Genomic DNA, 26,232 nt, shown 5'->3' on the forward strand with positions numbered 1-26,232 from the left:
GTGGGAGAGGTTTAAACAGTTTGGTCAAAACCTCTCTGAAGTCAATGGAAAGTTTGTGTGAGACTTTAGATCAACATGTATATTTAAGCAGGTCACACAGAAAAGATTCTATGCACACCTGGGAAAAAAATGCCTCCTTAAAAGCTAACATACAATTTTCAACTTCAGTAAAAATGATGACAATCAAACTAAATATATGTTACATAAATCATAAATTCTACTTTCCTTCTATGTCTGAGTGACCCACATTGAGTTGCCTCAATTTGTAACTGATTTGCACCTACAGAGATAATTATTGTGAGATAAATTTAAGTTTTCCACACACATTTTCTGCTTCATTCACTTTTGATGAAAGGTCCAGTGTTAAAATTTTAGGCTAAAAAACAAACCAACCAACCACCCCTATTTCAACAATACTTCAGATATGAAACAGATTGTTTTTTTTTTTTTGGCTGTTTGGTGTTCTGTAATGTAATTTAAATGAAAATCCAGGATTATAACTGGAATGCAGGGTATAGTTACCAAGTGTTTGTAACTTAACTTTCATATGTTTAGGAAATGCTGAATAGTTAGTGAATTTTTTCTGTATTGTAGTTTAAATAACTTACCAAAACAATTGAAAATGTTGTGATTATATTGTATTATTTTGACAAAATTTTCAGAATTTTTGGCGCAGAATCCCCCCAGAAGTAGTTTCTGAAGCACTGTAAAGTATCTTTTCTTAAAGGCATAGGCCAGATATTCAGCATAAACTGGCAGATTTTTAACAAGTTAGGATCTCACCTATATTATGTGTTAGACCACTTCAAATCCATTTTACCACACAGTTTGGTTTGTTGTTGCTGTCCCTTTGAACACGTCCTTTAAAACACTGTCACAAATATTACATTTTGTAGATTAAAATACAAATAACTCCTTTATTGTTTTGACTTGTTTCGCAAACATCCGAGAATGAAGAAGCTTAGTCTGTCCATTGTAAGTGTACTGTACTACGGAACAGTCGATTCTGGCCCTACTTAGTTCTTTATCTGTTCATGACTCTGAGAAAGTACTGGTTTTGTTTTCCTATTTCAATTTTCTCAATAATTCCTTTTCCCTCCTAAGGAAAATATCTCATCCAACTCCTTCTGAAAAAACATCTGAAGTAGTGATTGGTGGTAGTACTGAAATTTTTAGCCTCCATTTTTCTGTTACAGCTGGATCTATGAAAGCTATTAGGATAGTGGCACACTCATATTTTTGGTGGGAAAGTAAGCAAGTTTAGACTGAAGTTTTCTGGTATAACACACACAATAGCCAGACTACTGAAGTTTTTCATTTTAAATCATAACGGTTTACAGTCAATTATCATGGAAAGTTTTTGTTCAGAAAACTATTTGAGGCTTGCTGTAGGAGGATAATTCTTTGAGAATGTACCATGTTGGTTTTTCTTTAGATTTTCAATGTAATCCAAGATTTAGAAAATGGACACCGGGCTGCCTTTTCAAACATTCCATCCCATTCTCTGGAACAAGTAGACTATACCATTTTCCAACATTAATCCACTCAAGATGGCCAGCAAAGTGAGCTTTTGGCTTAAATTCAAGGTAACTGCAAAAGAAAACAGAACAAAATGCTCAGTATGTCCAATAATTGTATTACTGTGGGAGAGGTTTAAACAGTTTGGTCAAAACCTCTCTGAAGTCAATGGAAAGTTTGTGTGAGACTTTAGATCAACATGTATATTTAAGCAGGTCACACAGAAAAGATTCTATGCACACCTGGGAAAAAAATGCCTCCTTAAAAGCTAACATACAATTTTCAACTTCAGTAAAAATGATGACAATCAAACTAAATATATGTTACATAAATCATAAATTCTACTTTCCTTCTATGTCTGAGTGACCCACATTGAGTTGCCTCAATTTGTAACTGATTTGCACCTACAGAGATAATTATTGTGAGATAAATTTAAGTTTTCCACACACATTTTCTGCTTCATTCACTTTTGATGAAAGGTCCAGTGTTAAAATTTTAGGCTAAAAAACAAACCAACCAACCACCCCTATTTCAACAATACTTCAGATATGAAACAGATTGTTTTTTTAAATCACTGAAAATGTAAATAGAACAATGTGTAGTGGTAACTTACGTAATAGCAACAGTATCTCTTAGGGTACATCTATACTTACCTCCGGGTCCGGCGGTAAGCAATCGATCTTCTGGGATCGATTTATCACGTCTTGTCTAGACGCGATAAATCGATCCCGGAAGTGCTCGCTGTCGACGCCGGTACTCCTGCTCCGCGAGAGGAGTACGCGGAGTCGACGGGGGAGCCTGCCTGCCGCGTGTGGACCCGCGGTAAGTTCGAACTAAGATACTTCAACTTCAGCTACGTTATTCACGTAGCTGAAGTTGCGTATCTTAGTTCGAAGTGGGGGGTTAGTGTGGACCAGGCCCTTCATTTAACAGATATTATACTAATAAAACAGAAGCAGAAAAGTACCTCTAATTGCTTGAGAGTTTGATGTCAGGACAAATACTTTTATGAGTTTGAGGCACAAAGGCGTATAGTCGTGTTCCCAAATAACAGCTGGAATCAGCAGAAGTTTTCCATAGCTAGACAACAGCAGGGCTTTCAGAAGAAAGATGAAGTCTGACTTTGTTTTCAGGCTCTCAGGTCTTGCTAGCCAAAGGGCAGTAAAGATGCCAACCAAAAATGCAGTTTGTTCTGAGCGGAAAATGGGAGGAAAAACAGCATGACACACCAAATCGAAACCTTTCTTGATTAATCTTAGTGAAACGACAAGTGCCAAATACAATTGAGCTTCTGACTATTTAAAGAAAATTTTATAATCAGTTATGAACAAAACAGCCTCTCATTGTCTCCACACCCACCGTATATCTTTATTAACCTAGCCAAGCATGACTCATTCTACCAATAACCCAAATCAGTCCAATCTCCATCAAAAGGATTCAGTCACTTCCATCTATATGACTGCACACATCACAGGAAAATTAGTGTGCAAACTTTCCTCTATTTCTACTTTTCCTTCCTAAATACAGTCTGTCTTTTCAGCTAGTCTTTACCCGGTTAGCCAATGTCAACATTACGTATATTCCCTGAAAGGTTAGCAACAAAGAATCTTTTGGCTCAGGGAAGAACACAAAAGCTCAAAGTGTTACTGAATTACTAGGCCTTCCTTAAACTAGTAGCATTTGGATTAATTCACCATCAGTGCTGCTCCAGCAATGGTAGCATTGGAGGAAGTGCTAGCGAAGACTGAGCTCAGAGGCACTTTTACCACCCTTTAATAAAAACCTGCTCAGAGCAAGGTTAGATACAGCAATATAAACACCAATCCTCATCTACAGTAGCACTTTTGCTGAGGATGTACACAGGTGATGAATTATAGTTAGTAACTTCAGTCTAGGGGTGTAGCTATGCTACCAAAAACTAAGGATTCTCTCAACTCTGAAGTTTATGGTTCTATTAGATGTGTCTGAATTAGACAGCAGTACCACAAGGATTTAAATATACTTGAAAAAAAAAAGTTAAATTTTTATTTTTTCCCCTTCTGTTGTTTCAAATGCACTTTTAGAAGCTTGGAAACAACATCTCTTCCCTACCTACCAGGTTTGTCATTGTTCATTCTGGCAAATGTTTTTAAAAAATTATTTGTTTAAGGTTCAGAAGTCAACATGTTTTTTCCTGGTTACTGTTTATTTTCATAAGCATCATCGTCAATATCACTTCAACTCTAGGAATAAGCTTTGCAGTGAATCAATGTGTAAGGAATTTATGTTTCCAGTTGCTAATTGCATCTACAGTAAAAGAATTAAAATAACATTTGGCCAGTCAGGAGATGTGGTTTTAGTTCTCTTTTCTTTCTCAATGGCATGTAAAACAAACTAGCTATAGAGAATCCATACAACATTTCCCAAAGTTTCCTAACATTTTTAGAATAGGACAAACGAGAATCTTCAACTACTAATAGGATGCATTAAACAGGCTATATTTAGAAGCAGTATATTTTGGACTGATCTGGCTTCAACATGTGGAAAGGCAACTGGCATTAAAATGTTATGGTGGGCAACCTAAAATAAGACACAAAGCACGTGGCAGAACATGTTCGTTAACTGATATTTGAATCAATTAAATCTTACATAAAATGCAGCATGCTGCTAATATCCTAGAATAAGGCATAGCTGTCCATTACCCCTTATAAACAACACCGTGTAAATGGATGCCTATTCAGACCTAGTATTCTGAAATACGGTCATCGTCTGGCACTGATATTTAATGCTGATCACCCCAGACTGCACTGCAATCAGGTGATTGCCATGTACAGTGGCATTAAAGGAAGGCAGGAAACAGAATATGAATATATGAATTAATTTATGTTGTGCTATTTTTCCCTGAAGGACCACAGAAATGTTTTCGACTATCTATATATAAATCTAATCTATCAGAGAGATCACTCAGCCACCTCTGGGGTGGAATATGACATGCATTCTGTACTAGCAAATTCTTCAATGTATTCAATCTTTAAGATTTAATATAAAAGATCATTTGATAATGATATGAAATAATCATAGTTCTCACCTAAAGAAGCAATTCCAAACATTCTATAAAAATCCCATTCTTTGGCATATCTGATTAAGTCATCAGGGTCTGTGTTTTGGCTTGAATCCTGTAGCTGCAGCCACCTGAGATAAGCTTCACAAAGCAAACAAAATATGCAAAGCTTCCCGTGAATCTGATATGAAAGAATGTTGAAAGCATCAGTATTAAGTATTTTTAATTCAAGGTAATCTCTTAGCATCTCTAGGCACACAAGTGAGGTAGCTTTATTACTTTTGCTCAGGAATAGAAACAAATGACCGTTGTTCAGTTCTACTAGATTAGCACACTTTTTAATAACAATTAGCTGCTTTAACACATTAGCCCAATTGGAGAGTTTGGGCTTGACAAGTCATATGAGCAGCTTGGGGCAGAAGAAAACAAAGTTGTAGTATGTGAGTGTGTTTGGATGTGGAGGGGAAGAAAAGGGGCTCAATGCAAGCATAATTCAGTGTCTCAAACAGAGCTTAAAGTATCACCAGAAAAATGTGACTGTAAAAAAATGGCACAGGGTGTGTGTGTCCAAAATAAATGTGTATGCATATCTAATGTGCCTGGTTTATAAATAAAGTGATCTTCCATCACTAGCAATAGGAAAACTCAATCAGGGATGTGACTATCAGCCTAGTTCAGGGATAATCTATTTTTTGTCAAGTTCCAAATCTCTTGGTCAAAGCATAGTCAAGATCCAGACCTCCATCCAATTCCCCTCCCCTAACCAGCCCGAGCTCCCCAATTGCCTGCCAGCTCCCTGCCCACAGTTAGGTGATCTTATTTCCCTAAACTGAAAACAGGATGCACGGGGCTGGCCTGAGCCACCTGGCATTGCTGCTCAGCCCCCCAAAAAACATTTCTCCGTGCCCCCAGTTGAGCAAAGTAGCAGAAATGGAGTGGAAGGGAGGGAGAGGAATGGGTATGGGCTGGGATCTGGGCAGCCAAGCAGGGTGTGAATGTGTACTTTTTGAGCTTGGAGCCAGGAGGTGAAGCTATTGGACTATGATCCTACTAGTGGTGTGAAGCTCCTTTGGGGATTGGGTAACAGAGGGGCAGGAAGGAGGCTCTGGGTCATGGAAGGGACCAAAGAGACTCCAGATAGTAGCCCTGGGGAGATAGGGGGCGGCCGGGATGTGGCAGAAGCGGGTAACGAGGTGGACTGGGGAGGGAAAGAAGCCAGTTGGGGCAGGGGCTAGAAAGGGCTCCAGGGACTGGCACTGAAGGACAGGGGGTAGGGAAGACATGAGGCCAGGGTGAGGGGCTCCGGGAACTGCTCGGGGGCAGAGGGCATGAAACCGGGGTGGGTGGGCTCCAGTGACTTCTGAGGGCTGCGGGGCACAAGGCCTGGGTGGGCTCCAGGGAGGAGGGACATGAGGCCAGCGGGTGGGCTCCAGAGACTGCTTGGGTGCAGGGAGCACGAGGCCTGTGTGGGGCGGTGGGCACAGTGGTGGGGCATTGGGCTCTGGGGACTGCAGGGAGCACAAAGCATAGCTCTGCATGGCTCCAGCCTCAGCTCCAGCCCACGCGCAGAGGCGACACTTAGCCATGGCTAGCAGGGGAGAGGCAGGGGTAACAGATGAAAGGTTTGTGGGGGGCACATCCCCCCCAATTTCTCAGGATGCCCAGAAACAAGGAAAGCACCCCCCATGGCTGCAACACAGGGAGTGAGGAAGCAGCAGGGCGGCTGGCTGAGCTCCTCCTCCTCCTCCTCCCTACATTGGGCTGATTTGCCTTTCCTGCTGCTGGAATCCCATGCATTGCCTCTGCTTCCACATCTCCCCCGTCCCCACTCACCTTGGTGGATGGTCTGCAAAGCAGGCAGCAGCGCTGGGATTCCAGCAGCAGGAAAGGCAAAGCAGCCCCATGGGGGGCAGGGAGAAGAGCTCAGTCGGACACCCTGCTACCTCCCCATGCTGCATGGACCATTTGCTGAGCAGTATCGGAATTTGGGGCCCTAGAAGTCTGTTTCCCATTCAGAGCCGAAATCAGTGAGCTAAGAGTCAGATATTTTCTTAGTGTGGTTAGTTTATTTACAAGATATACGTGAGTCCTGCTTTCTTGGGCAGAGGTATTCACAGACAAATCCCTCTTAGGCCTAGTCTGCACACAAAGCTGTGCCAGAGTAACTAAAGGTGTGATAAACTGGTGCAACTTGTGTGTATTCTCTTATATCAGTTTAAAACTGGTTATATAATTTTACAGGTGCAAGCAAAACTGCTACAAGTCAGGTTTAAGCCATATAAGAGTCCACACAAGAGGTCTATAAAATCATGACTGGTGTAGAGGAAGTAGATACGGAATTGTTGTTTACTACTTTTCATAACAGAAGAACTAGGGGTCACCAAATGAAAATTAATAGGCAGCAGGTTTAAAACAAAAGTATTTCTTCACACAATGCACAGTCAACCTGTGGAACTCCATGCCAGAGGATGTTGTGAAGGCCAAGACCATAACAGGATTAAAAAAAGAACTAGATAAATTCATGGAGGATAGGTCCATCAATGGCTATTAGCCAGGATGGGCGGGAATGGTGTCCCTAGCCTCTGTTTGCCAGAAGTTGGGAGTGAGCGCCATGGGATGGATCACTTGATGATTACCTGTTCTGTTCATTCCCTCTGGGGCACCTGGCATGGGCCACTGTCGGCAGACAGGATACTGGACTGAATGGACCTTTGGTCTGACCCAGTAGGGCCATTCTTATGTTAACTAACCCAATTTCAGTTACATTGGTGCAATTTCTGAATATAGATAAGCCCTTTCAGAAGCCTCAAGTAAGACGTCTCTATCCTGTCTCCAGAAGCAGATATTTTGCCCCCTCAAGTCTTATTGCTTAAACTCTATGCTCCTTTTCACCCTTCAGCTCCTGCACTTCTCACCTGGGAAATCACTAGTCCACAATTGCTCACCAAGATCACATGGCCTAGAAAGAGGACCCTGAGTGACTAACTTTCCTTTTGTGCAGCTGCTCTGCAGCACAAAGGGCTTGTCTACACAGTGCGATAATGCGCACTAGAAAGATATGAATTCTGAAGTGCACCAAAGTGTTGTGCATTAACTGGCTTATGTAAACCCTGCTGGTGTGCATTAAGAGTTTTAGCGGGAACTTTTTGTGCGCACCAGCAGGGTTTACATTGGCCAGTTAGCGTGCAACACTTGAGTGCACTTTAGAATTCACACCCCTCCTGTATGCGTTGTTGCACTGTGTAGACATGCACATAGGAACTTCAGAATTTCAACTGACAGACACGTGGAAGTGCTTTAACCCACACAATACTCTCAACAGCTCTCTGGATCCTGTCATTGCATGGCAGCTTTAGCTCTTTCTACGGCATTTCACAGTGGTTACTTATGCATCAGCGATTCCTAACATGCAACCATCATCATCATTTGCCATAATAATTTTTGTAACTGGTTTTACTACAGTAGAGGAAGCCTGTAAAAGGGTAATACTAGTCTTTTCTAGTATACTAATATGTTAGTATTGTACCTTATATTACTGCTGAATTTAAAGAGATGCATTTCTAGTGGTGATTGTAATAAGCAATTTGCAGCAGAAGCAGACCTCTTCCAATGACTCTGGTCAGAAAATGACTACTGAAATATGGCCCCTTCTTGTTCAACAGCTCTGCTCCTTGTGTGTATTCCAAATCACGTGTGCTCACTCTTCTGAGAAAAATAAGTTTTTAATTCTTGTAAGCAATATCTTTAATATGACAGCTATGTTTGCTAACTCTACCTGGACGGTAGCTCTCCCAGCAGCAGCTACAGAGTTTGGTATTCCACATGCTTTGTTTATAGCATTTGACCCTTAATTTGGGCAGAGAACAAAATAGTAGTTAAACTTTTTAGGACTTGTGGAGGGGCAGGAGAAAGAAAAAACTCTTAGGGCAGCTACTAAAGCTTGTTTTCACTGTGATTCTTATTCACTTGTCATCAGAGTCTCATACATCTTGTACAAAGCCAAAGGGAGAAAAAACCCAACAACTTACATTTATCTGTGTATTGAAAAGAATATGCCTGTAAGCCTGTGTTTTGCATAAGATGGCATTAATCAAGATGATAACAGGATCATACTCAATGTACTTGTCCACAGGTTTCTGGCAGGATTTCTGAAATTAACAAAGTAACAAGAAGTAAGAACAAGCATGAGTTTATTGAAAAACCTGCTGTTCTTGTTTACAGCAACACTATAGAGGCATCAAAGTATTTCTTTAAGTTATGTCAGGATTTCTGTGGTGAAGCCCCTATTTGCAATGGATTTTAATTCAGGCAAAAAAGTTTATTTTTTTATCCTGGCATTCAAGCTTTCAGTTGGTTTCCCCACCCCAACAAAATAAAAGATATCAGCTATTTTTATATGTTCTAAAATTAAGTTCTGATTTATATAGAACAATAAATTACACCTGGGTATGCTACATGGTATTTTGTGACATCTCAGTCAGACACAACTGAGTGCCTTCAAACATCTAAGGAATTCACCAGCAGCCTGCTAAGGCTTGTTATTTGAGCATGGCTGATTTATATTTTCATTTTTAAAAAAACCTAACCTTATATTGCAATAATTTCTGTAACGTAAAGAAAGATAGTTCAGAGTAGAAAGCTAAGAGACAATGTTGGGGAAAAGAACCCTTTTCCTTGCTGTGCAGCCCTTTCACAATATAGTAAATGCTGTGTTATCTGGCCCTGTACCAACCAGAAAGCTCTATAAACCAGCATTTCTAATCTTCATAGAAAGTCTGGTTTATCGTCCAGTTGGCGTGGGACCAGTAGGCTCCCTGGAAGCGGCGACATGTCCATGCTTCTAAGCGGAGGAACGGCCACGAGGGGTTCGGAGTGTGTGGGGGGAGGAGGGATGCAGGGCTAGGGTGCGGGGCATGGGCTCTGTGAGGAGTTTGGGTGCAGGGTGTGTGGGTGTGGGGCAAGGAATTGGGGCATGGGAGGGGGTGCAGGATGCTGTATCCCGGGGGCGCTCACCTCAGGCGGCTCCCTGCAAGCGGCAGCCAGTCCCTGCAGCCCCCAGGCAGAGGCGTTGCAGGCAGCTCTGCACGCTGCCTCCACCTCTGCCCCGCCCTGAGCACTGGCTCCGCAGCTCCCATTGGCCGGGAACCTCCATTTTTGATCCTGTTATTGTTGGAGAGTTCAAGAATCCAAAAACAGTTAATGAAATTTACCAAAAATTTGACATCATCAGTAGTGAAGCCACCATCAGGAGCATTGAGTCACAAGGCTTTGTGGTAGAGCAGGAGCGGGCAAACTTTTTGGCCTGAGGGCCGCATCGGGTTTCAGAAATTGTATGGAGGGCTGGTTATGGAGGGCTCTGCCTCCCCAAACAGGCAGGCATGGCCTGACCCCTACTCCCTATTCCCCCCCACACTCCCTGTCCCCTGACCGCCCCCGGAACCCCCACCCCTGACTGCCCCCTGCCACCCCAACCAATCCCTCCTCTCATTCCTGACTGCCCCCCTGGAACACCTGCCCCATCCATCCACCCACCCCTTCTCCCTAACTGCCCCCGGAACCCCTGCCCGACTGCCCCCTGCTGCCCCATCCAACCCCCACTCCTTCCTGACTGCCCCCTGGGATCCCTGCACCCATTCAACTCCCCCGTTCCCCGCCCTCTGACCGCCCGACCCCTATCCACACCCCCACCCCTGACCACCACCCCAAACTCTCCTGCCCTCTATCCAACACCATCTGCTCCCTGCCTCCTTACCGCGCTGGCTGGAGCATCGGTGGCTGGTGGCGCTACAGGCTGCGGCTCTGCAGCTATGCTGCCTGGCCACCGAGAGCATTGCACCAGCGGTGCGGTGCGCTGAGGCTGCAGGGGAGGGGGAACAGCAGGGGAGGGGCCGGGGGGCTGGATGTGGCCGGGGGGCTGGATGTTGCCCACCTCTGTGCTAGAGGTATGGTATCCCCCCCCCCCCCCAAGCCAGTATAGTTTGGCCAGATTCTAAGGGAACCACATTTTGGATCAGAGAAGAAAATGTTATATAGGATTATGTAGCAGGACAGAGTTAGAGGTAATGGATTCAAAAATTGACTTAATTAACCAGCAGTTTGATAGGCTTGAAATTAAAGTCAGAGAGATGGAAGAAAGGATACAATTAATTGACGAATGTAACGACCATTTAATAGTGTGTGAAATCTACCATGGAACAGATTACAGCTCTAATTAAAGGCAATGTCTCACTTCATTTTTTCCCCCCTAAAGAAGAATCATGAAAGAACATTCTGAAAAGGCAGTAATTTACACAGGCTTCAGGCTGGTGCAGCACAAGAAACTTGTAAAGAACTGTTTGGGGTTGTGTTCACAGAAATTCTGGACAGTCAGAAGCAAAACAAACTCACCTTTGAGCACAAGGGAATAGCATAAGTGCTTGATGGAGACAGATGCAAGGTGCCCCCATGTTCACATTAAAAGCACAAAACTTTAAAGCATGGATGCATAAGTGCAACTCTAGGAGAGACTTCCCTATTTGGAGCCAACAAAGAAGAAAAGGATGACAGAGCCAAAGTAAGGGGACATGCAGAAAGACTACACTGAAGAAGGTCAACTAAGCAAATGCCTGTGTCAAGGATACAGGCAGCATACTATTAGTGAATGATTTGCATGCAATTTAGAAATACCAGACCATCCCACTCTACCCAGACTAGGAACAAAGAAATCCCAACAGGGATTCCTGTGAGGAGGCTGCTGTGAACACGCACATATAAATAGCAATTTTGATGACAACTGTGGGTTTTCTACTTTGCAGCTTCTGGAAACCATATACACACAAAACATATGAAACAGACAATGTAGCATCATGAATAGGAGTTCTAGTCTGTCACCACCAACACATGCTATACATAGAACACAACAGAAAGAGGATTAGTAGGAACGAAAGCTTGTCACATCACAAATGGCTGGGCGTTTTGACAAATTAAATAGTCTGCAATAACTGCTGAAGTATGTAAATTGATAATCCTTCCTCAGCCATCTTGCAGAGATAAGATGCATTGAGAAAAAGGTAATTGCATATTATTATTAAATTAGACCATTTAAGTCTTAGATTGTATTGAAGTTAAATCCTCTGTCTTTATTCTGCCAGTGGCCTGATTTGCATGAACTCCCTCAGACTAATAGTAGGGAAACACTTCTACTACCACATAATTCTGCTGAATTATGTATATATACATTCATATATGTATATATAAGAATGATAACACGTATTTTATTTTCAGTGTTGCTTTTGGACTCCTGACAGCTTCTTTGCCCCAGCTCCACCACATGAATACTTAGCCCTCATCCCTGCTTTGTCTCTCTCCTCCTTGCTGCTAAAAAAAAAAAAAAAAAAAAAAAAAGGGCTTTTCAATTAAATTTTAACTGCATAAACGCTAACTGCAGATCGTGTGCATATTGCTCAATTAATCCAGCTGTTTTATTGTAAAGTTTGAGGGAGAGACTGGTTGAATTACATAAAAGTGCCTTGAATTGCTTATGGGGTGTCACCTAGGATTATGATTTTTACCCCACTGAAGCCTTCCTTTTAAATGCTAGGTGTTTCCCTACCTTCTCTTTCCTTCCTTCCTTCTATCAATGAGGTTTGTTTTCAAAAACTGAAATTTTCTCTCAATTTTTGGACATTGTCAAACCTTGATAACTTCCCTTCACTTTCTTTGCAGCGTGTCTCCAGGATGGGAAGCTGGATCACCCTTTACCTATGGACACCCAAGATAAAGGAAATCATATATCCTCTATCTTCCCAGGGGCACTGAGGCATGGAGAAGACTTCTACTGAAAAATGGCAATTGATAACCAATATGTAGAATTTGGTGAATTTATGTATGGATGTCCACATGGCCATCTAGTAGATCTCATTAGTGGAGACATGACTTTTGTCCTCAGACTTTGCTCTTACCGCGTGAACTATGATGCTTGACGGAAGGAATACTATTTCTTGAATTTACTTTGTGACTCAATGTTATGACAGTTGTGAGGACTACCTATCTGAACAACAATACAATAGTGGGTCTCATCCAAGAAGGCTCCCAACTTCAAAAGCTCATTTGATTAGAGATAATAATTACACTGCTCTACAGCCAAAATGCTTCTGAAATAAATGTAGTCAAACTTTACTAATTCTGGGTCACTGAGAACGAAAATGATGCTTAAAATTGTTGATTGGCTCTAGTTTCCAAGATATGCTATTGGGTCAGTATATACGACCCTTGACTTGGGAATGGCGGAGGATAAGTGAGTTATAAAGGGAAGGGATCTCAATTTAAACCAGAAATGACTAAAATACATCTTTTATTTCATGGATTCTATGAATAAATCTATGACTGGGTTTGGACAGTACTTGCTTTTTAGGCAAAACAATGAATGATGCAATCTGAAGCTGGTATTGTATCATACATGATCTGAATTGCATCATGTTATTCCTAGAAGTCATGGATGATGCAATCATAATGAAGCTTACATCACTCTGCTGAACAAATTGCCCTATATCAGCTCTAGAAATCATACAGTGTCGTGCTCTCTTATTTGTCAGTGTTTGATTTTGCAAAGGGACACATTTCTGTTTAACCAAAGTGAGCAGAGATGCCTCGTACTTGTGTGAACAGTGCAGATAACTTCTGCTATGTTTGTGGTGAAGTGACTTTTGCATCACAAAAGTGCAGTATAACCACTATGGTTAAGAAAGCCTATCACCTTTATTTTGGCTGCAAAATTGGAGATCAGGACAAGAGGTGGGCCCCACACACATGCTGCAACACTTGTGCAACAAATCTTCGCCGGTGGTTGAACAGGAAAGCTATGCCTGTATCCCGCTCTGTGTTTGTTTCAGCTTTTTCTCTGCACACAGCCCTGATCAGAATTTTCCAGGAAGAGATAGGCATGAATTTCCTTCTTCCTTAACCAATATTAATACTACCATGATCCTGAAAGAGACCCTGGAACCACTCATCACACTGTAATGATCGGAGTTGAAGAAAAAAATACCATTCATATGCAAAGTGGAGAATTGTCCATCAAATGATAAAATGGGAATGTGAAGATAAATATCTAAAGAAATTCCTTAATGAAGCTTCTTATGGAGCCTTGGGCAATTTATTCCTGATAACCTGAGGCTAGAAATAGTATGGGGAACAGCTCTTGAGGGAAAATAGGTTATATTATTCTGATCTGAAGTTGATGATGTAGGTTTCATTAATGTACTGACATTTCCCTGGGTGCTGGAGCTGCATGGACATCACTAATAAGGCAAAACTGTTCCTGTGATTCTTGCACAGCCCTACAGAGTACGTCCTTCTGAGAATATCTAGTGACCTCATTTTGAGTAAAGGTAATAGGTACCCCTTCCCTCTACCCCCCAATATGAAAGAAAATCTGGCACTATGTCAGGGGTCAAAGTCCAGACAGGGCCGCTTGAGAGTTATGCAGATTACTCTAAGGCAATTCACCTCACATCAGCACCCGAGACTTGTTCCAGCTACCATTTGCAAAGTGGTATTCTCTCTTGTACTTCAGGGATTGCTTCAACTTGCAATGTGACCTGCATTCCATTCTATAGTGTTGGTAGGAACCAAGATTTTCCAATGACTTTGTAAATAGCCTCAGCTTTCTAACCATCTCCCTAAGAGAACGGTGGGAACTGATATGCCTGGGCACTGGACCTCAATGATGAAGGCCCCATATATTTGCAAAAAACAGTGTTTCTCTATTCTCCCCCCCCGGGAGAGGATATTGGTCTTATTTAACTTTTAGGTTGAAAGGGAGTATACTTGCAATACTGACCACCCATTGTAGCATTAGTTGTGAAAGCAGGTGGAGGGAGTCAAAAGACATTTCATACTTTATTTTTGTTATTGGTCTGCTGCAGATAGTTTTCATGCCCAGGGGAGAGAAAGGAAGAGATGTCTGCCTGGACTTGGCTGTCTCTAAAAGACCAGTATAGCAAGGAGATCATTTTTTCAGGTAAAAAAAAAATCTCCCCCACAGAATAAACACTGGATACCCTTGACCATCAGGGAAGATAGCCACATTTACCTTTGGTAGTGACACCAGGTTGAATTTGGATTGATATCCATTGAAGAACCTTGTGTCCTTATAAAATAGAGGTCATAAGGAGTAGAAAGAAGGAAGCCAAGAAGTCCCTTAGAGCCTGTTTGTTCTTTCATATGTGGGTTGGGAGAGGAGGCAGAGGCGGTACACTATGGCAACCTGTAGCAGCAACTGGGAACAATAATCTGGACATTAAGGTGTGGTGAACCCCCAGTGGCAGCCAGTAGCAAAAGCATGATAGTTCAGAATAAATGAAGAATATCATATACAATTAAAATCACATGGGGAATTTTAAGTAGACAAACTGTAAATTGGACTTGACACCAGCATTAACACCCTCAACTCGTGCAAAAAGCAACTTCGATTTTTTAATAACCACAAGTGGCCCAGACTTCTGTTTTGCATCTAATCTGGAACATGCCCCTCCAGAATCACAGAACCCCTTAATACCAGTTTGTTAAATACTGAACCAGAGGAAAGAGTGCCACTTACGGGACATCAACAAGCCTCCTGAGTTTTCCCTGGAAGTTACCTCCTCCAAATACTCACCATAACTGATCCACATTAGTTTATGAGATGTGATAAATCTGATGTGCTATGGCTTGAGGTGTAAATATTGCACTTGTTTTACCGCATAGTATTTGAAGTGCCTTTGATTTCCATATTTGCACTGTTGTAGTTGTGCAGGTCCCAAGCTATTAGAGAGACAAGGTGGGTGAGATAATATTTTTTAATTGAACAACTTCTGTTGGTGGAAGAGACAAGCTTTCAACTTCTGTTAGTGTAAGCTCAAAATCTTGTCTCTTTCACTAATGGAAATTGGTCCAAGAAAAGATATTACCTTGCCCATCTTGTTTCTCTTGATTTCCCTTTAACAGATTTAAAATTTTTATTAAACCGCATGTTAAAAAGTTATATAATACTCTTTCTTAACGTGTGTATCTGTTCGTCTGGGTATAGTACTTAGATTATCCACAACTACAAAGTTTGTTTTTAAAAGTCATAAGATACATATAGTGCATAATTAGCAATAACCCAAATTTAGATGAATAAATTTAACAATACAGTTTAGATATTAGCATCCAAGTATTCAGGTACATCACTCATGAAAAGTTATAGTTAGTTGTGGAAAGCAAATATAGCAATGAGTGAGGATTGTCCCTCAGTAATTGAGAATTTAGGGTAGGTTGTCCATTTAGACAATACTTTCCTGATAAATTGTATTTCAGTTACTTTCCCAACTGCGCTTATCATCGGCACTGCAGCTCATCCCTCCTGGTATTGCCGATGTCCCTCGACCACCTGATGGCGTCCGACACCATGAGTTGCCGCTACCATTAAACAGTTCCAGAATAGTGTTTATATTCCTACTGTACACTAGAATGATACACCATTGCAAAGATCTTTTAATATGCATCTTATCAATGATTTACATAGTTTGTAGCATAGATCCATTACTAACACGATACGTTACACTAAAACCAAGGGGGGGGGTGGGAGGGAAGGGAAAAGTCAATCTTTCATTGCAATGTACATAAGACCATTCAGAAATCTCCATTATAATGCCTTGTCTTTGCCCTGAGAGATCTACTGAACTGTGCACATTTCTAATGAGTCTGCAGAGATTTTGAGCATGCTTGCAGCTGTTTGATTGCTCTAGTGGGAGAAGAAGAGGATGAGAATGTCAACTTTCTCCATCATAATAAATAAATCTCTGCCTCGTGTTCAGCCTCTTCTGGGTCAAGGAAGACACTCTCTCTGTTCTATCTCAACTTATGTTAACCACTACTTTTTAAAAACCAAAATTAATCTAAGACCTTCACAAACCAGATGTTTACTGTATATGCTGTTTACTATTAATATCAGAAATGTTCAAGCATAAAACTGAAGTGACAGAACACTTAAAGTTATTGTACATTTTGTCCAAATTCCCTGCTCAACTATTTCGTGTTGTGTGCCCATCATTTGGAGTTTAGTTACAAATTTAGGGCTTGGCAGGTGGCAAGATATTGCATTATTTCTTCTCAAGCTAAGAGCCCAAATATCATGCAAAAAATATATGAAGTATATACTGGAAAATAACAATGACATTCCAAATGATACAAGGGTAATTTTTTAGCATAAACATTTTTCTACGAATTGTGCCACAAGCAAATTTTTCTGATTTGCAAGGAATAAACTGTGACGTTGTGCAGTCTATATGGTTTTATAAAAACTTGATAATAAGTCAATATAATGTAACTGAGATAGTTTTAGAGAAAATACGGTAATAAGTGAATGTAACGTAACTGGGATATGCTTCATGCAGAAGGTCTCTTGTAAGGTATCATTACAAAGCTTATAATCTACTGAGTATGATCATCTGCTTTGTATAAATGTACCACTCTTGTATCTAAAACTAGAAATATAAAATGTAACTCTGAGAGCCTATTGTAATTGTGTAAAGTGTGGACTATTAATGATGGTTTGGAATCTTGATGACTCCCATTGTCTGCAGATGGCTGTATTTACCTGTGAGTCTTCCTGTATATGTGTGTGCTGGCAAGTGAGTAATGAAGTCTTGCAGTGACATGTGATCATGTCACCTGAACTGGAATCCATCTTTAACCTGTTTCAGAGTAGCAGCCGTGTTAGTCTGTATCCGCAAAAAGAAGAACAGGAGTACTTGTGGCACCTTAGAGACTAACAAATTTATTAGAGCATAGGCTTTCGTGGACTACAGCCCACTTCTTCGGATGCATCTTTAACCTGGTGCTTTTCCAGTGAGGGGGGGTGGAAACCCAGAGAGACAAAGAGTTCCCGCCTTATGCAAAAGATATATAAAGGGGGGAAGGAGAACAGAGAGGGAGAGGAGCCATCATGAAGAATCCCCTAGCTACCACCTGAGCTGCAACAAGAGCTGTACCAGGGGAAAGAATTGTGCCCAGGCCTGGAAGGTGTCCAGTCTGAGAAAAAACTTATTGAAGCATCTCTGAGGGTGAGATTATCTGTATTCAGTTTGATTAGACATAGATTTGCGCATTTTATTTTATTTTGCTTGGTGACTTACTTTGTTCTGTCTGTTACTACTTTGAACCACTTAAATCCTACTGTCTGTATTTAATAAAATCACTTTTTATTTAGTAATTTACTCAGAGTATGTATTAATACCTGGGGGAGCAAACAACTGTGCATATCTCTCTATCAGTGTTATAGAGGGCGAACAATTTATGAGTTTGCCCTGCATAAGCTTTATGCAGGGTAAAACGGATTTATTTGGGTTTAGACCCCATTGGGAGTTGGGCATCTGAGTGCTAAAGACAAGCGCATGTCTGTAAGCTGTTTTCAGGTAAACTTGCAGCTTTGGGACAGGAGATTCAGACCCTGGATCTGTGTCTGGAGCCAGACGGGAGTGTCTGGCTCAGCAAGACAGGGTGCTGGAGTCCTGAGCTGGCAGGGAAAGCAGAAGCAGGGGTAGTCTTTGCACATCGGGTGGCAGCTCCCAAGGGGGTTTCTGTGATCCAACCCGTCACATAAACAAGTTCAGGGGTTGTACTGGGACATAACATGAACATGAATGGAAACCAACGGGTAATTGAGGCACACTTCCAGGTACTTCCATTTCAATACCAAAAATCAAAATCAAAGTCTTCCATACAATTCTGTAAGTGACCCTATTTTTCACCCACTACTAGAAATAAATAAGGCATTGGCAACAAAAACACAGGTAAGTACTACCAAAAATTGAAAGCTAAAAATAAGGAAAGGTCTAAAACAGAAAGGATATTTCAACCTTAACTATGAAGAACATTTGGGAGAGGAAAACAGAAGTAAACCTTTTCAAGCAGAATCGAAACGCACTGGACAAAGTGAAGTGTTTTGGAGGCAAATTGTCAAGAAAAAAGGTTAAATATCCATAATAAAAAAGGAAATGCTCCTCAAATAGGTACTGCTTGGTATGTACAGCCTCTAATGGAGACATTAAAGATTGGGATATGAATAATTATAATAGTTCTCAGATGCACATAAAAGTGACCACCATTCTAACCCTGGTGTTGAGGCAGGCTGCCTCCCAATCTCATTCAAGGCATTACAGAGTAACCTTCAGGTTTGGGTTTTGAAACACAAGAAACCCAGAAGTGAGGGATGGGCCCTCTTCGCAAGATAGTACTGACTTTAGTATGAGACTGTGAGGTCTGGTGGCATGAGAATACCCTGAACTAGGCACAGCTAGCCAGCAATTAGAATACAATCTACCAGAACCTGCTCATTGAAAATATTTGTTACCAAGACTGACTGACCACCAAATTGAGGGAAAGAGGAAAGATCCATTCCAAACATACGGCCTGACTAGTGGTGGTGGGAGGGGGAAGGAGGGAGGTTTGCAGGTGGATGAGGAAGTAGACCGAAAACAAAACAAAATTTAGACTGAGGGGATTTGGTGGGTTCAGTGTTTTCCCCAGGAATTGAAATGGGGGTAGTGGTGGTCTAATTTATGAGGGGGGTGTCAGGGCCAATGAGGGGTGAGACTGAGGGTTAAGGTGGGCTGTATAGCACCATATTAAAAACTGAAAAAATGTTTCATGACCATTTTATTAGATTTAACTCATGTTTTTAAAATCATCACACAAATTAAAGTTGGCTACTCAAGCCTTTTATGAAGCACTATATCTACATCCTTCTTGGTTTCTTGTTATAATTTTGCACAACTCGGTTAATGAACTTCTTGAATGCAATGCGTTCATCTTTGGTGGCTTCTCATGTGTCCCGTACTTCCATTCCTTCAATCGATATGCTCATTAGTTCATTCACATGATCAGGCAGAAAGCGACTTCTTTCAGAACACAAAATTCTATTCAATGATGAAAAAGAACGCTCAACTGTAGCTGTTGTGACTGGGAGTACAAGAGATGAATTCCTACTTCTTTCATCCCAAGAAACAGCATAAAGATCGGGTTGAGCCACTAGTGATGATAAAAAAGAAGTTGAAGTCAAATCTTCATTCATTCATTGTATGATATTCCACTCTATGTTCAAATTCTCTATTCTGTCCTGAGTACATGGCAGCCCCATTGCTGGTAGTGTCTCACTCCACTCAACTGTCGGTGTTTTATAGGACACGAATCTGTAAAAGCTACATAGAGGTTGAGTAGAATCTATAAGTCGCTGTTGTAGATTTTTAAGACTAAAGTTTGTGTACTTTTTCAGTTGTCTTAAACACTTCTTGTCCTCTTCACTTAAGGATTCAATATAAATGCCTTCATTAGTCAACTTCTGAAGTCTTTGCTTCTTCCAGTACTTTTTCAATGGATAGCTCACTGATTGATCCAAATGTAGCTTCTATTGCTGGACAAAGATCTACTACTGTTGTAGAAGATGCCTGGATGGCATTGTTTAATGATCCAAGTGGTTTCAACAGTAGACTTACAAGAAAGAAAATGGCAATAGTCTTCTCTGAACATAGTAGCAAAAGTAATCCATGAGCCTCACTACTTAGATCCATCCCATCTTGGTAGATACTTTCCAAAGCCAGAAACAACGTCTGGAGTAATTTTAAGACAACACCCAAAGATCGCTCATGAGAAAGCCAGAGGGTTTTCCCAGGTTGGACTAATTTGAACTTCAGTCCCAGTGTATCTTCTATATTTTCCAAGATATTCAGTCTTGTTGGACTCTTGCTGAAAAAATAATATAATGAAGACATTAAATGTATAGCTTTTTAATGTACTAGCTGCAGCTTGTACTAGCACTAGTTGGAGTAGATGGCCTCTGCAGTGTGTATAGGAGAGATTAGGGATACACTTTTATCTGAGCAAAGCTTATACTGAACCACGTCTTCCAGAGAAATTTGCAGCTCCATCAAATGCACAAGCAGCCATCTGTTTGGGGTCCACTTGACAAGAATTTAACTCTAAGATGTGGGTTGTCACAGATGCAGCTGATCTGTCTTCTATAACTTGAACATCTAGAAATGCATCAACTGGCCTATCACTGACATCAAGATAATGTACACAATGACTTAATACTTGATGCCCATTTGCACCAGTGCACTCATCAGCCATATATGCAAATTTTTTGAATGTGGTGAGAAAATTCTTCACTTTTTCAACTGTTGAGTCTTTCACTGTTTCACCACATGTTTCTAGCCAGTCAATTGAGTTTCTTGCAGAAAGATAGTTAGCATTTGCTGGTCTTGTTCGGAACCAGTGTTCAACTTCAGGATGAACAAGTGACAATGCACTTAACATTGGCCTCCAGTTTGTAGCGTGTGGTATAGCTTACTTAAATAGAAAGTATGATGCCACAGCCATGTTTGTTCGCATGAACGGTCTTGTGTCTCCAGCATTCTTAACAGCCTCATTAACACTCACCGGTGTTGTCCTTGGTCGGCGGAGACTCAGAGGTGTTTTCCCATGAGTTCGCCTCCCAGGTGGGGGGCAAGAAGGCACCTTGCTCATTCCCCAAGCTGCTCACTGTTTGCTCTGGCCATTATTGTTCGTTGTGCCACCGTTCATGCCATTGTTCTGTTGCCAATGGCCCTGTGCCATCACCTTCTGCTCCCACCTGCCACTGTGGCCTCTGGGAGTTACTCTCTTGAGGTTCCACCCAGCTCTATGATTTCAGCTGAACTCTCAGTGGGGGAACCTCGCTGCTAGTGCAGACTGGGCCATCTCTTCCACAGAAACACTGTCCCACAGCAGGTCTAAGCACTTAGACCTGATTATCAGTGATTTCAGCTATAGTGGTCACTTAACAAAACAAAAGACTATCTATGGAGCCTAATCAGCTGTGTCTTTAAAAACAGTGGAGGGGGCAAGTCAAATAGTACTTGTGACTCAGGCAGACCATCAAGCAAAACACCTGTCCCCACCCTCTCTTGATAGCCTGTGCTAATTGAGGGTAAGTTCATTTCATTACCCCCTCTTCTACCCCTCCCCCCACTTTCAAGTGATTTGTAACCCAACCCCAGCCAAAATCTATCACTTGGGCAACACAGCTCTGTTTGCTGGATACCTAGGTAGATTAGGTGTGAATGTAAATACAGTCTGGTCCTGAAGCCTTTCCCCCCCAGCTCATCACTAGCTGTCAGGGAAAACTCATTTAGACTTTGCTTACAAATCATCATTTGAAATTATTAGGTTGGCCAACATCACCAAAAGGAATGCACTGACATTATCATAAAAAACAACAGCTGTATAAGGGAGCTAGTCCATGTTCAAACTTTTCAAATCTATTATACTTTTTCAGATATATGCATTTTATCATATACTTTATATGCTTTAAAAAAGTGTGTATTAATGTTTCAATTTCAATTCAAGGTTCCAAACAATCACTAAATTGGCAACACTGCATGTAACTAGTTCACAAAACTGGGGGGGGGGAAGGGGGAGAGTGTTGGGAAATCCCTGGGTGGGTTTGTGGGAATGAGAGATTAAAGAGATGCGGGACCAAAAATAATCACACCACACAACGTCCTGGAGCAACCTGTAGGATTGAGCCGTTGCAGGGGGAGGGAACGGGACAGAACCCAGGTTTTTGATTCCCAGTCTCGGGTTAGCCAGCCCGGGGTAATCCCTGCCACAGCGCCGCTCGCACGGGGGCTGCCATCCGGGGAGCTGCACCCGGGACGGCTTGAAGGTTGCTCGGGCTGCGGACGCCACGTAAGTGCGCGTGTGTATGTACAATGCCGAAAGCAAAGGGGCCGGTGTGACTAAAACACCCGCTCAGAGGAGAGCTCAGGAGACCGGGCGCCTGCCCCCGAACCAGGACGGACAGGGCCTGAGCTCGGGGGACCCCACCCGCTTCAGACACCCTCACTCCGGAGCCCCCACCCCACGGCCCGGCCCGGCCCACTCACGCAGATGGCGATGCGCAGCACCCCGCGCTGATAGTCCCTGTAAAGCTCAGGAGCTTCCCGGTTGCACTCGACACACCTGTAGCCGCCGGGCTCCCCCATCCTTGGCGAGTGGCCGTTACCAGAGGAACCCCCCTCCCAGCCGCTTTAAATTGCCTCGCTTCCCGGTTCAGGGCAATGAGGAGGCGAGACGCCGCGCAGTGCATCATGGGAGTTGTAGTTTCCAGACTATGCTCGTTCAGGGGATGCAACGGCCGGAAACTACAAATCCCATGAGGGAGCGAGGCCGCAGCTTCCCCCCACCTGTCGCTGTGGGGGGCGCGGCAGAAAGGAACCACCTTGAACATGCAAAGGGGGAGGCGCACGCATGCGCGCTGAGAAGATGGCATCTGCTACCGGGACCTGCTGCCGCTGTTGCTGGGGCGCCGTTGCGCTGGGACTGCTCGTGCTGCTGCTGCTGCTGGGGGCGGCCCGGGCGGCGCTGGCCCTGACTGAGCAGTACTCGGCCCTGTCGTTGCTCAAGCAGGAGCTGCACCGGCAGCCGCGGCAGGGCCAGGCTGGGGGCTGTCCCCAGGCGCCGGACTGGGGGGAACAATACTCGGCCGAGTGCGGTAAGTCGGGTCGGGCAGCGCCACGTCCTGCCCCGCTGCCTACTGGGGGAGCCGCCGGGCAAGGGCCAGCGGAGGCGGCGGCGGCGGCAAGGAGTGGTGCATGGAAGAGGTTCCCCCTGTCCTGGGACCCTTCTATGTAGGGGCGGCGTGTCACCGGGTGTGAGTGCGCGTGGGAGGCGCGCGGCGTGTTACCGGGCGTGGCGGTGGGAGGCGCGCGCGCGGCGTGTCCTGGGGTATGAGTGCGCGTAGGGTGCGCGCGGCGTGTTCTTCCTTGTCCGTGGCTCTCGTGAGGTGGTGGCCGCCAGTCATTCCTTGCTGCCCTCCGCCGCGGGGTCCTTTCTCCCAGCCCCGTGATGGGTCCCATAGCTACTTACCCTACGAGCAGTGGGTTTGCCCTGTTTTGCTTGGCCAGCCTTGGCCTCTCTGCCATCCCCCTGTCTCCGCGGTGCCATGAGCCTGGCAAGCCTCTGAGATGAGGTGAATGGTCAATACCTTCGTTAGGTACCTGTCACCTGAAGGCAGTGGGATGATGTGGACTTCTCCCCTCCTTTGACTGTATCTTGGAGAAGGAAGGGGTGTGAGTGATAGAGGCATTTCCAGTGAAATTCACTTCTTTTCTGTGCTTTGTGGGGCTGGGATAACCCTGGAGGTGACTGAAAGTAAACCAGGAAAAACAAAGCACAGATTGATCTCTTGTCATAGGGACACTGATCAATTTCAGATAGAGGAGAGAATTTTGGCTCAGGTCCTCTCTGCTGCTTTGCATAGGCAAACATCGCAGGGCTTAATTTGGGCATAAGTCCATGAACATGAAGAAATTTGTAGGCTCTGGTCCTTTAATTATAAGAAATGCTGGTGATATAGCCCTGTTTTTTGGATAACTTAGCTTCAGATAATCAAGATTTAAATGTTCAACGTAACTTATTGTTACAGCATCTTTTGTATAAACCGTATTCCCGACAAACACTTTAGAGTTGTATAGTACATTAAAAATTATCAGTGATGGTACCAAATCATGACTTTGGCTGTTGCAATAAGCTAACATGAAGAAAAAAGTTTTCAGTTTTCAAAAGGCCAACAGAAAGTGTGAGTCCTCTTGACTGATGTCGTTGGTTCTAATCCAAAATGAATGAAAAGAGAACTGGCAGGTTTGCAAATTGCAAATACAGAGCCTGTGCAAGCCTGAATTGTGTATTTGGTGGTATGGAGACTTGCCAGCTCCTTATTTGTTAGTGTGTTGAATAGGATTCAGTTTAAAAAAAAAAAAAGTTGTCTTGCTGGTAAAGTTAATGTTTCACTAGTTCTATTTGTTTTGTTTGTTAATAAAGAATCTGCTTAATTTAGACCCTAATCTTGCAAAGGTTTAAGCATGTGCATAACTTTACTCACATGAGAAGCCATCAGTGGGACTAAAGTTCTGCATACACTTAAGTCTTTGTAGGACATTCAGTATAACATTTGATCATAAGCATGTATTTGTTCATCCTTTGTGACTTAGATATAATGCACATCACTTACAGGCAATACATGTGAACAAAACCAAATGAATATAGAAATATGAAAAATAGAAAAAAAAATCCAATGTAATAAAGAAACTGCCAGAGTTATTTATGTAACTCTAGCTTGTGACTTCCATAGTTTCCAGTGGTGTTGTTGTTTTATGCTGTGTGTACTGGCATATCCTGCTAAGGTTATTTAGAGAAGTTTAAAACAAGTTTAGCAAAGACTCGTGAAAAAATATTTTTGTCTTTATGTGTGAATATATATATTTGGATATGGAAATATATTTGGCTCTGCTCTTAAGACTGCTGCCCTTTAAATTGTTTATGTAAAGCATCCACCTTATAGCAAATGGAAATGATTAGTTCAGGGGTCAGCAACCTTTCAGAAGTGGTGTGCCGAGTCTTCATTTATTCACTCTAATTTATGGTTTCGCGTGCCAGTAATACATTTTAACCTTTTTAGAAGGTCTCTTTCTATAAGTCTATAATATATAACTAAACTATTGTTGTATGTAAAGTAAATAAGGTTTCAGAATGTTTAAGAAGCTTCATTTAAAATTAAATTAAAATGCAGAGCCCCCGGGACCAGTGGCCAGGACCTGGGCAATGTGAGAGCCACTGAAAATCTGCTTGCATGCTGCCTTTGGCACAGGTGCCATAGGTTGCCTATCCCTGGAGTAGTTGTTTGTATTACTGTAGCACCTAGGAGCCTTAGTCAGGGACCACATCCCCATTTTGCTAGGTGCTGTAAAAACACAATACAAAATTGGTCCCCACTTCAAAGAGTATAAAACACAAAATTCTTAGCACTATTTGTTTGTTTCATGTAGCTTGCAGGCGAAGCAAGTCTGGTACTTTTATATGTTTACAGGTTGCATCCTAATAAATATAACATAGCTTAGCCATTCCAGTGACCTGCTGTTTCTTATGTTTATAATGAAATAGGTACTTGTATGACAGGCTGAGTTAGGATTCTCCAATGGAGAGATGGTTGAAAGATGAAAATTTCGATGTACTGGTTGGGATACAGCTTGTATGAAAAATGCTATGCAAAATAAAACATGTAAAATGGTAGTTCATGATTAGTTGAACTAATAATAGCAGGTACATTAACATTAAGTTGAAAGTTTTCCTTCCTTATGACTGCATTGATCATACAGCGACTCCTTATTGATTTAACTATGAAACAGTATCTGTGCTAGTTTTAAAACCAGTGGCACACCAATCCATTCTCAGCTGTTTACAAATCTTTCAGTTCTGGTTAAATGAATCAATAATTGGAAAAACTCTCCTTTTGGCTAAGAGGATTTGGTTTTCTCAAACTTCCCTACTGCTGTCATGCTCAGTCAGTTCCTGTCTATATTGTAGATCCAGTATGGCTTCTCCTTTGGTTGGATTCTCTACTTTGTGGTTCATAAAGTTGTCTTCTGCGTAACCTAGGAAACAATTTGATGCAAGTTTGACAGTATTTATTAACCTAAAGATTTATGGGTAGTGAAATCCCTCCATAAATAGATTTAATCTTAAGAGTTTTGAGAATCTTGTAAATTGGTCCAGGATTTCTTTTTAAATGTCCTCTCTATCCTGTGATTTGTAACAGATAGTCCACTCTAATTTTTTCCTTGTATCCTTACGCAAAG

The 26,232-nt window shown here is 42.3% G+C and overlaps 2 protein-coding genes and 1 long non-coding RNA gene across 17 annotated transcripts in view; 1 reads left to right on the forward strand and 2 right to left on the reverse strand.

Annotated features, from left to right (window-relative positions):
• Positions 1 to 616: 616 nt before the first annotated feature.
• On the reverse strand, positions 617 to 22,761 carry ARV1 (ARV1 homolog, fatty acid homeostasis modulator). The gene is made up of 5 exons (XM_008169747.4): positions 22,483 to 22,761; positions 8,587 to 8,706; positions 4,586 to 4,739; positions 2,486 to 2,710; positions 617 to 1,590 (listed from the first exon to the last, which is right to left on the reverse strand). Exons 1-5 carry the CDS (start codon positions 22,579 to 22,581, stop codon positions 1,484 to 1,486), a joined length of 705 nt encoding a protein of 234 aa, XP_008167969.1. The 5' UTR covers positions 22,582 to 22,761; the 3' UTR covers positions 617 to 1,483.
• Positions 17,099 to 17,478, reverse strand: LOC135982659 (uncharacterized). The gene is made up of 2 exons (XR_010600168.1): positions 17,394 to 17,478; positions 17,099 to 17,253 (listed from the first exon to the last, which is right to left on the reverse strand). It is a non-coding gene; the product is annotated as an uncharacterized LOC135982659 (long non-coding RNA).
• A 33-nt stretch (positions 22,762 to 22,794) lies between the features above and the next one.
• The window catches only part of TTC13 (tetratricopeptide repeat domain 13), a 74,946-nt gene continuing 71,508 nt past the window's right edge, over positions 22,795 to 26,232 (forward strand). For 5 of the 15 annotated variants that reach the window (XR_010600163.1, XR_006174008.2, XR_006174004.2 and 2 more), the window contains exon 1: positions 22,798 to 23,090. Coding sequence is in view for 4 of the 15 variants with exons in the window: in XM_042848329.2 (XP_042704263.2) it covers positions 22,847 to 23,090 (244 nt within the window). In the remaining 11 variants the exon portion in view is untranslated. Of the gene's footprint in view, positions 23,091 to 23,124; positions 23,250 to 26,232 lie in introns of those variants that run through there. The other 10 variants (XR_006174005.2, XR_006174006.2, XR_006174007.2 and 7 more) reach the window with 6 other exon arrangements.

This window comes from Chrysemys picta, chromosome 3, assembly GCF_011386835.1.
Source record: "Chrysemys picta bellii isolate R12L10 chromosome 3, ASM1138683v2, whole genome shotgun sequence".
Lineage (NCBI taxonomy): Eukaryota > Metazoa > Chordata > Testudines > Emydidae > Chrysemys > Chrysemys picta.